The sequence below is a fragment of the Tasmannia lanceolata genome, unplaced genomic scaffold (assembly GCF_043159265.1).
Source record: "Tasmannia lanceolata isolate RefF3 unplaced genomic scaffold, GAP_Taslan_0.1 ptg000013l, whole genome shotgun sequence".
Classification (NCBI taxonomy): domain Eukaryota; kingdom Viridiplantae; phylum Streptophyta; class Magnoliopsida; order Canellales; family Winteraceae; genus Tasmannia; species Tasmannia lanceolata.
This window is the reverse complement of record NW_027518690.1, coordinates 27,200,604-27,213,240: the sequence shown is the minus strand read 5'-3', so window position 1 is coordinate 27,213,240 and position 12,637 is coordinate 27,200,604. Positions and strand designations below refer to the sequence as shown.

The following is a 12,637-nucleotide window of genomic DNA, read 5'->3' as shown; positions in this document are numbered from 1 at the left end:
TCTAAAAAATCTACTGGTAACCATGGATTTAAATTTCGGTTTCGAAACCGAAAAATAATTCAAATTTCAGCCAAAATGACAAAAAATCGGCCGAAATCCAAACCGAAATCCGAAATTTTAAGATTTCAGTCCCAACCTAAATCCGAAATTTCGGATTTCGGACGAAATTTAAAACCATGCTGGTAACACAGCTTTAACCAACTAGTATACCTGGTGATTTGAAAGGGAAGCTTCAGCTGCACGCAAGCCTGTTGGCATAACAAAATTACCAATTAATATCACAATGTCTGCTGTTTCAGCCACATTGGCTCCTGGATAATAAGTTACTCGTCTTAGCTCTAATCGGTCCATAACATAACTACCAGCTGGTCTCACATATACCTACAAAAATATGCAGTGAACAATAGTCAAACTTGAAAGTGGAAACAATTATTCTTAAACTAGAAGCACTTAATCAAGGAAATGATGCACTTACATTTTTTAGACTGCAAATTGTTATCTGTTATTTAGGTTAGGCATTTGGAGCAAGAGTCCAAATTAATATCAGAATTGAAAGAATTTCCTAATTTTACAAAATGTGAAGTTCATCAAATTGTAAAATGGTTACTGGAGTAATTAGTGGCATTTAATTAAAGGCGATGAGAAATTCGCACCCCCTGTTGGATAATTCCCACCGCTTTAAAGGAGGATATAGGGCAGACTTTAACTCTTTTTGAAGTTAAAGGGGTGTGAATTATCCTACAGGGGGTGCGAATTTATCATCACCCTTAATTAAAACTGAAACTGACATAAATGGTTAAGAGTGGTCAGTGGCATTTAATTAAAGCTGAAACTGACAACTGAGACTCCAGATACATGAAGCTACCAAATCCCAATCATAACTGTTTGGTTGCCCATAAGCCGGGCTTTCCTAGGGGTTTTACTTGGGTTTGGGTGTCACATCATCAAAATTCCTTGTTTGGTTGCAATTAGGTGGTTTTTTGCTTGAATTTTCTTCGAATTGATACTTTTTTCTCTCTTTCTCTTCGCTTCGGTCACTTTTCCCTCTATATTGGTAATGACACCTCCTACCACTACTCTACAAGGTAGACAACCAAACACTATGTAGCACTACTCTACGAGGTAACTATCTACAACCAAACAATCATGAAATACCACTTCAAAAGGTAAAGGATGTAACTTATCAATATAGTAAGGATATACCAGCCCTATCAAGAGAGTCCCATGCACCAACTTTCGCATTTTTAAAGAGTATTTCGCAGGAAAGTGCATTATCGAAGGGGATACCAAAGTGGTTTTAGCATAGATAAGAGGAGCTATAAATGCATTGTCAAAGGGGATTCCAAAGTGGTTTTAGCATAGGCAAGAGGAGCGACAGTGGACCTTGGAAGTTATACATGTTATCATGAAACTTGTTGATCTTTGCAGTATAGAGAAAGACGAATTTCCCAACACCGGAATATCCTCTTCTCAAATAGTGCAACCGAAGTTTACACTAGCCCAAAATCAACAACCAAAGTAGAAGAAGAACAATGCCCAAGCAAGATGTAATCCAATATATATGATGGAAGAAGACAATACAAGACAAGAACAAAAAGAGAGAAGAAAGCTTCAAAACTAGGAGAAAATATGGGAAAGCTTCAAACACTAGCTTGCACACAAGAGAGCTTTAATAGCTTCAATGAAGGTCTAGGTAGATAGTGGAGAATCTCTACCAAAATGAAGTTAATAGGAATAGGCTTGGTCAAGGAAAGTAAAGAGAAGAAATAGCTTTGGTAGGAGATAGTGGGTATGGGAAAGTGGGGACTTTAATGCTAGGATAGTGGGTTTAGAGTTTCAAGTAGAGTTTGAATTTGAAATAGGAAGTAGTGGGAAAAGTTGTAGCAAACATGTGTGGCTCACACATGTGCAAGCTAGGCCAACAAAAGACCAAAATGCCCATGGACACAAAATACATTTTTGTCCTCACCACACCTCTCAAAATAAAATAAACTAAAAGCTACCCAAAAAATACGCTTTAAAATTTAACACTCCCCTTAAAGTGATTTTTTGGAAACTACTCCAAGCTTACCCCCCGAAGTAGCCTAAATGGTCCTTTGCAAAGTGACTTGGTAAAGATGTCTTCAATGGTCTAATCCACAGTTCAAGCATAGGTGGCTGACGACTAATTCAGATGCAGATATGTCAACAGAACAAGGCACCGACCATAGTGAGCTCTTTATTAGCAATATTTACCAGATTGTAAAGTGCAGTTTTCGCTGTTTAATTAATGATTTTTGTTTGGTTGAATTGCTCACCTTTGTGGATACGTCATCCCCTATTTTTGTACTCTTGTTAATTCATTGCAATGGAATTATCCTTGTCCACAAAAAAATGAAAAAAAAAAAAAAAAACCTAAACAAAAACATCACGTTTGGCTACCCTGAATTTTTTTTCCTGGAAGGGGGGATATATATGAGATGGACTGAGTGATGAAGTGAGTAAGAATAGCTTGAAAAACCAGGAAACAAAAAACTACACTCAAAATATGATTGACCTTTTCCTAGTTTTTTAGCCACTCATCACCACCCACTTAATCGTGTTGTCTCAAGTCTCCTTCTCCCACCCACCCTACCCTCTCTCACCACTAGGAGAAACCGATCAATCATGAAAAAAATTCCCGGCTGCCAGACATGGCGAAGGGCACGTTTGGCTACCATGATTTTTTCTTTTCTTTTTTCATGATAAGCTGGTGTCTCCAAGTGGTGAGAGAGGGGTAGGGCGGGTGAAGTGGCTAAAAATCAGGAAACAGAAAATTCTACTGAAAATCCGATGATCGACTTTTTCCTGATCCTTATCAACATCTCACCCTCGGGCCTCTCAAATCTCTCTCCTTCTCCCACCTGCCCTACTCCTCTTTCACCACTTGCAGACACTAATTTATCATGAAAAAAAAATCCTGGCCGCCAGACATGGACTAAGAGTGTCGGAATTCATCATTTTTCCACCAGTTATTCATCTCAAATTGTAGTTTTGGTCGCCGAACACTTATCATTTTCACCTCAACACAGTCTGACTAAAGTAGGCAAAAAAGAAATGGAAATAAAAGAGGGAATTGTTGAAGTATAAATGATTAAATAACGCCACTCTAACCGCTTAAGCTTTGGAGTAATTGGTTGTTTCACATGGCATCAAAGCTATTACCTAATGCAGGTCCAGGGTTCAAAACTCACAACTCCATGTTATTAAAAGTCCACATGTAAAGCCAACCCTGGAGTAATTAGCTGCGAAAATAAAAGAGGGATGGAGCCTCTAGCTCAATGGTAAGGCTTTATCCTTCAACCTGGAGGTCGGAGGTTCAATCCCAGCTTACCTACCAAAAAAGAGTGAATGAAAAAATTGAACTGACCGATAACACTGCATCTCGATCGACAATCTCGCGAAAAAGAACGAGCTGTTCGAGACAGAGCCTCTGGAAATCGGAACTGGGCAAGACCAGTCCGTTCTTCCCATCCTTCTCGATCCTCTGCACGAGATCGATGGGGGATGTGGTAGCCCTGCGTAGAGCGGCAGCGACCGCTGCGGCTGAAGAAATTAGAATCGAGTCATCGGAATTCACGTTGGACACGGGACGAAGGGTTTCGTTTTCGTTGTGAAGAGAAGAGGAGGGGTTGCTTTGGACATTTGATTTCAGTGCGACTAAGGATTTTGGTTTCCAATTGCAAGGAGGAGGAGAAGAAAGGCAACGGGATTGGTGGTGGGGATGGATTTGAGTGGGAATTGTAGAAAGCAGCATCGTTTTTGGGGGCTTGGGATTGCTGGCTCCTGCTATAAAGAGTAGTATTGTGTGACTGTGACTCTGTGAGTCGCACCTTTTCCCTTTATTCTTCTGGAAAAATGACATATATTTACCCCTTTGTCTTCCGTGGGCTGCTCGTGAGAAAGGGTGTCAATTTTGGCTCGGGCTCGGAGGCTCGCTCGAAAAAAGCTCGGCTCGAATCCTTAACGAGCCGAGCCGAGCAGGCTCACCAGGCTCGGCTCGGCTCGGCTCGTTAAGAATTTAATATATTTAAATATATATATATATATATATATATATATATATATTATATATTAATTTATACATTAAAAGGGTTGTCCAGGGAGTGAAAGGGGGGCAAAATATGTCACTTCATTTTTGGAACCCCATTTGTTACTAGGACCACCCCCATAGTGTAAAAAAAGTATCAAATTACACTAGTAGGGCTGTCCAGGGAAGATGAGGGGTGTGAACATAATATAACCCGAGCTCGGTAAGGCTCGCGAGCCTGACCGAGCCGAGCTGAGCCGAGCTTTTGAGCTTAACGAGCCGAGCCGAGCCGAGCCTGGCCAAGCTCGGCTCGGCTCAGCTCGTTTACACCCCTACTCCTAAGCCTTCTGGGGCTTTGATAAATTCGTACCCGGTCCATTTAAGTTGACTTAACGTGAAAAGCGTTAAGGTCTGTCAGAGACCCTCTTATAACCGGTTAAGATCTACATCTCTCAACCCGTGCGGGTGTGGCTCTTGGCTTAAAGTCATGGGTGTGCTCCCCGGTGACAAGTGTGCACCCATAGGTAATTGTCCAGCCCTAAAATTTGGGGTGGGGATACCCTAAAAGGGCGGCCTAGTGCAGGAGGCTCCCGCCATTGCGGATTATGGGAAGAGCTAGTTGTACGCAATCTTACCCCTGCTTTTACAGAGAGGTTGTTTATGTGACTCGAACCCATTACCACTAGGTCACAATGGAGCAACCTTACTCTTGCGCTAATGGGGTGGGGTATGTCACAAAAAATGATCTCTCTCTATATACCCTTGGTTGGGCCAACACCACTCTCTCCACACACTTGGTAGGTCCGAACAATAGAATAGTGTAAATCTTTGAAGGCAGGACTTGATGAATTTTTTTATTAAAAAAATGCATGCACCGTATTGTGGGACCCTCGAGGTGAGATTGGGATAAACCCGCTCCTCGATCTCCACACTATGGAGAGCTCCGTATGGCTCTCGATGTCGCCCTCACAGTATGACTAATGGGGTGCGATACCACTGGATTTGGGATCAAAAGACCCGAAATCAAGTCGTACATAAATAATGTCCCCACACAGATCAAAAGATCCAATGGGGATAAAGACTTCGCCATCCAGGATGAAGGCCTGGAACCCATAAATGAACTCTTTTATATGAATAAATCATGTCCCAGAATGATGGGTCCGTGCCTAGTTACGAATGGGGAATGTGTTGGGCACCATACTTGCCCGAGAAAACTCGGTATCTAATGCCAATTTTTTGTTAATTTTAGAATTTTTGGGCGAAAAGGCGTAAAATGGGAACAGGCATCCCCGAATAGACAACTTATCTACAGCATACATAGTGCAGGGATGCGCAATCACAACCACAAAATAAAAAAAACATCCACAACCTAAGGAGGGTTGATAATAATTTCACCCAACCTTGGAAGGAACACTAGAGTCCGTCGCCTCTCCCTCTCATAATATACAGACCATATAATCAATAATTCTCACCATCACTCATAGAGAGGCGGGAAAGACTAGTGCAACTCCAACGTTGCATGACCCTAATATCTATCTCCACTACAGTTATGCAGATATGATAAGGAAAGCAGTAAACAATCATATGCTACAGCTAAGCAGATATAATAAGGAAAGCAATAAACAATCATATGCTACAGGTAAGCATGGATAAGCATAAGATCTAAGCAAGGTTATGCAAATAATAGTAATCTACTACATGCTAGAGATGAACATCTATAAATGCTAGCAATAGACTTGCAAGCAATAAAAAAATCAATAAAGAAATAGTAAGCAAAAGAAAACGGGTAAAGGCACAATAGGTTCGAGAGGGCAATCATCATGACCTATCGCCTAGGTCTAATGAAATCAACAGATGTCGATCTCATTGTGCCGTCGACCAGGGGAAGAAAGCCTTTTCTTTTTTGTTTTTGGTAGAAAACTATTTTTTTCTTTAGTTTTCGAAAAAACGTTTTATTATTTTGAAAGGTTTGACTGAACTTGGAAGGACCAAGCTGCCTACGTACCATGTGGAAACGGATCAAGCCAAAGAAGTTCGGAAACAGCATTTTTGAAAAACATTTTTAGTGTTTTTTAAGTCTTTGTGATTTTTAGCATTTTTAAGTGTTTTTTTTTTGTAATTTTTATGTGTTTTCATCCTTTAAGCTAAAGGGAATATACAAGAGACACTCCATACTCTACAGTCTGGCAGAATGTCTACAATGAAGGACAGAATCCCAAAAGTTAAGGGAAATCACGAAAACAAATGAATAAGAGTCCCCATACGATGCTAAGAATTATCCCAATGAATGAATAAGACAGAATTCTAATAAAACTAAGTAAGTCTCCAATGAAGGAAGAAGAGAGCAAATGTGGGCTCCAACTATCCTCATCATCGCCCTTGATGATGAGTAAATAGCGATTGATCTCAAAGAGACTAAGTAAGTCTCACAAAGGACAAGGAGAAAGAAAAAAATGGGCTCCAAGTATCCTTATCATCACCCTGAGATGAGTGAATAAGGAGTGACTCAAAGAGAATAAGTTAATCTCACAAAGGGAGGAAAGACGAATAAGATAGCAAAGAGACTCAGCAAGTCTCAGAAAGGAATGGGAAAGGAATGGATGGGCTCCAAGTATCCTTATCATCACCCCAAACCTACGATTAAACTCTAATACAATGAGGATGAACTGGAATCGAAAATACCCCAAGATGATGAACTGGAATTATAAAATCCTTCAAGATGATTAATTGGAATCATAAAATCCTTCAATATGATGAATTGTAAACTAAAGGATATCATGTAAATCACAATCATTGCATCAAAGCTTAAGAGTTCCAAAGAGTCGACAGTGATTAATATTTCACAAAAATATTTCTTACACCTTGAAAATTCCTATTCACATATTTAAGATTTGCAAAAGATGAATCATAAATTTAGATACCTATCACAATCACACGTATATAAATTGAGCTTCAAATGTACCTAAGCAGATAGTTTTCAAACATGTGCAAGCTAACTTGTAACTCAAGCATAATCTGATTTATCTACAAAACCAAGAAAGGTATCTAATTATGTGAATTAAAAGCAACTGAGTTCTGTTTTATTAAAGTCATAAGACATTACAACCAGCATTCCCTGTTAAATAAGAGAAATATGAAATAATATGGAAGTTCATGATACCAACAATTCTGTAATGTGCCCAGATACACACTGTCAAGGTTTTAAAATCTAAATGCTCTGCATTAAGAGTATAAAACACTTACTATCATTACGCTCATTAAATCAAAGAAAAATTGTCAACTATGAACTACTAATTATGTGCATGAAATTAAAATTGGAGATTTACAAACATCACAGTAGTCTTGGCTAACTGTAGTGATTTGACCTCCTAAACACTCTTTGAACCATACATTTATAATGAGAAAGGCATGGAAAACGACTCTAAATTTTCACAAATTTGCATATGAGATAATAACATGTAAAGCTCTACAAAGACAGATTTTGACCTTATTCATACCCATCCATCTATATAAATATCTAAACTATATGGGAAAAATTAAATCGATTGCCTTATGTTTTGAAGGTATATTACATCCTACAGAAGACCATAAATTCAATGAGCCTTCATTAAATGAAGTAAATACTTAAAAAGATTCAGCCGTTATTGCATACTTGACTTCTTCTTCTTTAAAACACAGAAACTTCCCCATAAGAGCATGAATGGCAAAATTTAATAAAAACAAGTGTTAAGTGAGTATCATCAACAAAACATCTTACCTAACATTTCCTAAGTACTTTTGCTCTTCATGCAAAAGAATTATGGAAGAATTATCATAAGAAGTAATAATCCATTAGGAAACTATAAATGTAAGAAGACTTATGTCTCAGAAATTTCTCCAAAATAATGCCAAATTCTCAGTTAACTAGCATTCTTGGACAACCAAAACTAAATGAGAAATTATCTTTACAAACATGTTCTTGAGTAAAGGAATGATCTTTATACACAACAATCTCAAAATAAATAACTATTATCAAAATCCAAGAAGTCTCTTCATGCAAATGAAATGAATAAGGGCATCATTGCCATACAAGAATTCTACAAGTGTGACACATTGCACTTTCAGGCGTAGAACTGTCAAAAGAATTTTAGGAGTTCATTTGATCATTAGATCCTAGGACAAAGTATCCATGTATTGTATGCAAGCCCAAACTAAAATCAGTGTATTCGTCATATCAATATAAGCCTACAACTGTTCAGTACTTAGAATTTGATCGCACTTCACATATCACCTTAGAATCAATGTATATACCTCATGCCATGAAATGAAAGCCAAGTGAAGAATACTAAATCAAGATTCATGAGATAACAATAAAAGATTCAAGAATCAACATTGAACGAAAATATCAGTGAACAATAGATCTAAGGAAATGGAGTTACCCCACATAGACTAAGATCTAAAGGATTTTGAAAACTAGGATGTAAACAGAACTATAGCTGATCAAAATCATAAACATCAAGTAAAAATAAAACCTGGTTGATGAAAATGAATAAACCAACTACATTCCATTACTTCAAACCTTCATTTAAATGTTCACAAACAAACAAATCGAAGTAAAAATAAAATCTGCTCAATAAAAATGAGAAAATATTGGCCTCATCAATGAGAATAAGCAAAAGAAACAAATTAGAACAGAAACTAACTTCATGTATGAGCAGAAACAAACAAACAGAATTTCATACCTTAGATCCTCATTAAAATGCCTAAAACAAACAGATCGCAACAGGAATAAAGCTTTGTGAATGAGAATAAGTAAAAAGAAATAGATCAGAAAATGAATAGGTTTCTTCAAAGAGAAATAACAAGACAAACAATATTGCATGGCTTATATCCTCATTAAAATGCTTAAAACAAACAGATCACTAGGAATGAAGCTTCGTGAATGAGAATAAGCAAAATCAAACAAATCAGAACAAAGTAAACTTCATCAATGAGAATGAACCAAACAAATAGAACTTTACAACTCAAAACATCATTTAAATGCTCAAAAGAAACAGATCTTAATAGGAATACGGCTTAATCGAAATGAGAAATACCTCTTTTCTACAAGTTCTAAAGATGATCTTATCTCTTTCCTTGGCTTGACCTCGTGAATATGTCTAATTTCTGAAGCCGATCTAAGGTTTTGTGCTATGGATCTAGAGCTTAGAAGCACGGATCTAAGGTTTAGGAATATATATTTAGGGTTCGTAATGATGAAGGTGACTGGAAAATAGAAAATGAGAAGAAGTCGAGATGATTGGAAGGTGATTGGATGAACAAATATTCGGCCGGACCTCCGGCAATGTCGCCGGAGAAGATGATCTTACCGGAGAAGACTCACGAATTTCTCTCTCTCTCTCTCTCTCTCTGTTTCTCTCTCTCTCTCTCTCTCAAACCCTAGAAAATGATATCCTTTTCAAAATGAGGCCACCAGCCCTCTATTTATAGACATTTGGGTTAATTTTTTCCTGCAAAACCTCCTTGGGACAGCCCCCCTAGGTGTATTTTTATTACTCTTTTATTACTAAGGAGGTGGTCTCAGGAATTAGTTTAATAAAAAATTAGTTGTGATAATGCACCCCCCTTTTGATTAGTAGCTTTGTAAGCTAAGGTATTCCCTGTCTTTGCTAATTCACCCCCTTCTGGTTTAGTACACAACTGACTTGCTAGATGGATAATTCACTCCCCTTTTGCATTGTGACATAAACTTGGCTTGTCTTGTTAGGTAAATTTTGTCGGATTTTCTTGAAATATTATAAGGACCTTCTTGGGATCCTAAACTACCCTTTGGTCAATTTAGGGACTCTGATTCATTTATTTTGGGATTTTTATCCAAACAAAGGTGATTTAGGGTCTGGTTAAAAAGGGGTGTCTACTCGTATACATACAATATATTTAAAAAGGAAAAAAACTCAGTTGGGCTACTTTGTTAAAAGATCTAAATCGTTCATTAGTTCGCCTCAACATAAATAGGCTTCCCATAAAATCTTCTCCATAGGACGATCCCAACCGTCCGATCTGTAGACGGACAACTCCATATATAAAACCTCTACAGATCGAAGAGTTATGATCATCCGATGGAAATTATTTTTGGGGAAATACTTATTTACATTGGGGCTCAACAAATGAATGGTTTGGATCTCCGAGACCACAATAAATTTTCTAATAAATATGTGCTTATGTGACGTTTGAACGTAGGTGCATGCATTTTTTTTTAAAATAGAGTGGGGCCCACATAGTTCAAAGATCTAGGGGCTCACTTTGTTGGGAGATCCAAACCGTTCATTTGTTTGCCCCCCAACATAAATAGGTTGTGCCCCAAAAATCATTTCCATAAGATGATCCCTGTCAGCCCAAGGGTTCCCCCAAGGACTTCTCACCCTTTCACCATGTTTTGATAATTAACAAACACAAATTGATTAGCTTTGAATGACTAATATGTTACCTTGAGTGTTGTGTTGAAACAGGATAAGTTTAGCATTTTACATAACACAACACAATACATAACTTGGAGATCCTTGTGTACATCACTTGAAGCAATTCAATCTTGATGGGAGCAAGCTTAAAATGTCATTTGATAGAAGATCCTACAAGATAGAGTGAAGATTTGAAGTCCTCATCCAAGTCAAGCATCGATCGGAGCATATTGAAGATCATATTCAACTGAAGACTCAAGTGATATGGTTTCCGAATATAGGTTGTATCGCTAACACTCTTGATGTTTTCTCTATCAATGCACACTCTCTTGGCCCCCCCAAATTTATGTTTCTAATATCCAAGAGAGAACCAAAACAGATTGCATAAGAAATTTCAAGATTCAAAATGAAATATACGGTTTTTGCAATCGGCGGTCAACCGACCATACCACCCCGGTCGACCGACCCTTGGAAATCATGAAAATAAAAAAATGGTCAGAAGACAAGCGGCGGGGGACCAACCCCCTCATGGGTGACCGACCTCGGTCTACCGTCATATCTCGGTCGACCGCGACACCTTGAATTCGTTTTTAAAATCTGAGCAATGCATGGACCGCGGGCGACTGCCATACCTCGATCGACCGCGAAAGCCTTTTAGAACGATGATAAATTCACACCCCCTCCCTTTAAGTTGACTTAAAGTGAAAAGCGTTAAGGTATGTAGAGACCCTCTTATAAACGGTTAAGATCTGGATGTCTCAACCCGTGCAGGTGTGGCTCTTTGGCTTAAAGTCATGGGCGTGCTCCCCGGTTAAGAGCGTGCATACATAGGTAATAGTCCCACCCTAAAAATTGGGGTGGGGATACATTAAAAGGGGGGCCAGTGCACGAGGCTCCTGCCATTGCGGGGTCTGAGAATGGCTAGATGTACGCAGCCTTACCCCTGCTTTACAGAGAGGTTGTTTCCGTGAGTCGAACCCTAGGTCACAATGGAGAAACCTTACTGTTGCGCCAATGGGGTGGGGTATGTCATCAAAAAAATGATCTCTCTCCATACCCTTGGCGGGGCCAACACCACTCTCTCCACACACTTGGTGGGTACGGATAATTGAATAGTGTAAATCTTTGTAGGCGGGACTTACTGAATTATTTTAAAAAAAATGAATGCACAATATACATAGAATACTTAAAAAAGAAAAAAAACTCAATTGGGCTACTTTGTTAAAAGATCCAAACCGTTCATTTGTTGGCCTCAACCTAAATAGGCTTCCCATAAAATCTTCTCCGTAGGATGATTCGCATTCGATCTGTAGACGAACAACTCCACATATAAAGCGCTACAGATCTAAGAGTTATGATCATCCGATGGAGATTATTTTTTGGGGAAATACTTACTTACATTGGGACTCAAAATGAACGGTTTAGATCTCCGAGACCCCAATAAATTTTCTAATAAAAACATGCTTATGTGACTTTTGAACGTAGGTGCATGTATATTTTTTAAAATAAAGTGGGGCCCACATAGTTCAAAGATCTAGACCATGTAGTTTGTGGGGCTTACTTTGTTTGGAGATCCAAACCGTTCATTTTTTAGGCTGCAACGCAAATAGGTTGTGCCTCAAAAATCATTTCCATAGGATGATCCCAACCCTTCGATTTGTATATAGACGAAACCGTACATAGATCTCGTTGTAGGGTAATTTAAAGAATGATCCTACATGACCCTCTGATCCTACGTGACCCTCCGATCTGTAGATAAACAAAACCATATATAAACCCTGACATATCCAAGTGGGATTATTTTTGGGGATGGACAACACCTTAGTATAGCCTATTTATGTTGGGCCTCGACAATTGAATATTTTAGATGTTTAAACAACGCATTTTAAATTGGCCAAGTCGTTGTCTGTCCACTTGAACAATACTCTATATTTGATACACGGGAATGGGCTCTGGGTTCACTGTAAAACCATTCAATGTAATTATCAGTTTTGATAGCACTGAAAGACGACGGTGGAAATAGGCATGCGCAACAGAAGCTAGATTGCGCTACAAAAATAAAAAAAGCATTTCGGCCAACCGAACCAAGATCTTAGTTACTAAATGGATCCATGGTGATGAGTTGAAATTCATAAAGATAAAGAACATATCA

General features: G+C 38.5%; 1 protein-coding gene across 1 annotated transcript in view; it reads right to left on the bottom strand.

Moving 5' to 3' along the window:
* CSK (chloroplast sensor kinase) overlaps positions 1–3,845 on the bottom strand; it is a 63,742-nt gene extending 59,897 nt beyond the window's left edge. Inside the window, exons 1-2 of the mRNA XM_077394423.1 lie at positions 3,389–3,845; positions 211–381 (exon numbers count right to left, since the gene is read on the bottom strand). Coding sequence (XP_077250538.1) covers positions 211–381; positions 3,389–3,775 — 558 coding nt within the window. The 5' untranslated portion in view covers positions 3,776–3,845. The remainder of the gene's footprint in view (positions 1–210; positions 382–3,388) is intronic.
* Positions 3,846–12,637: the final 8,792 nt, after the last annotated feature.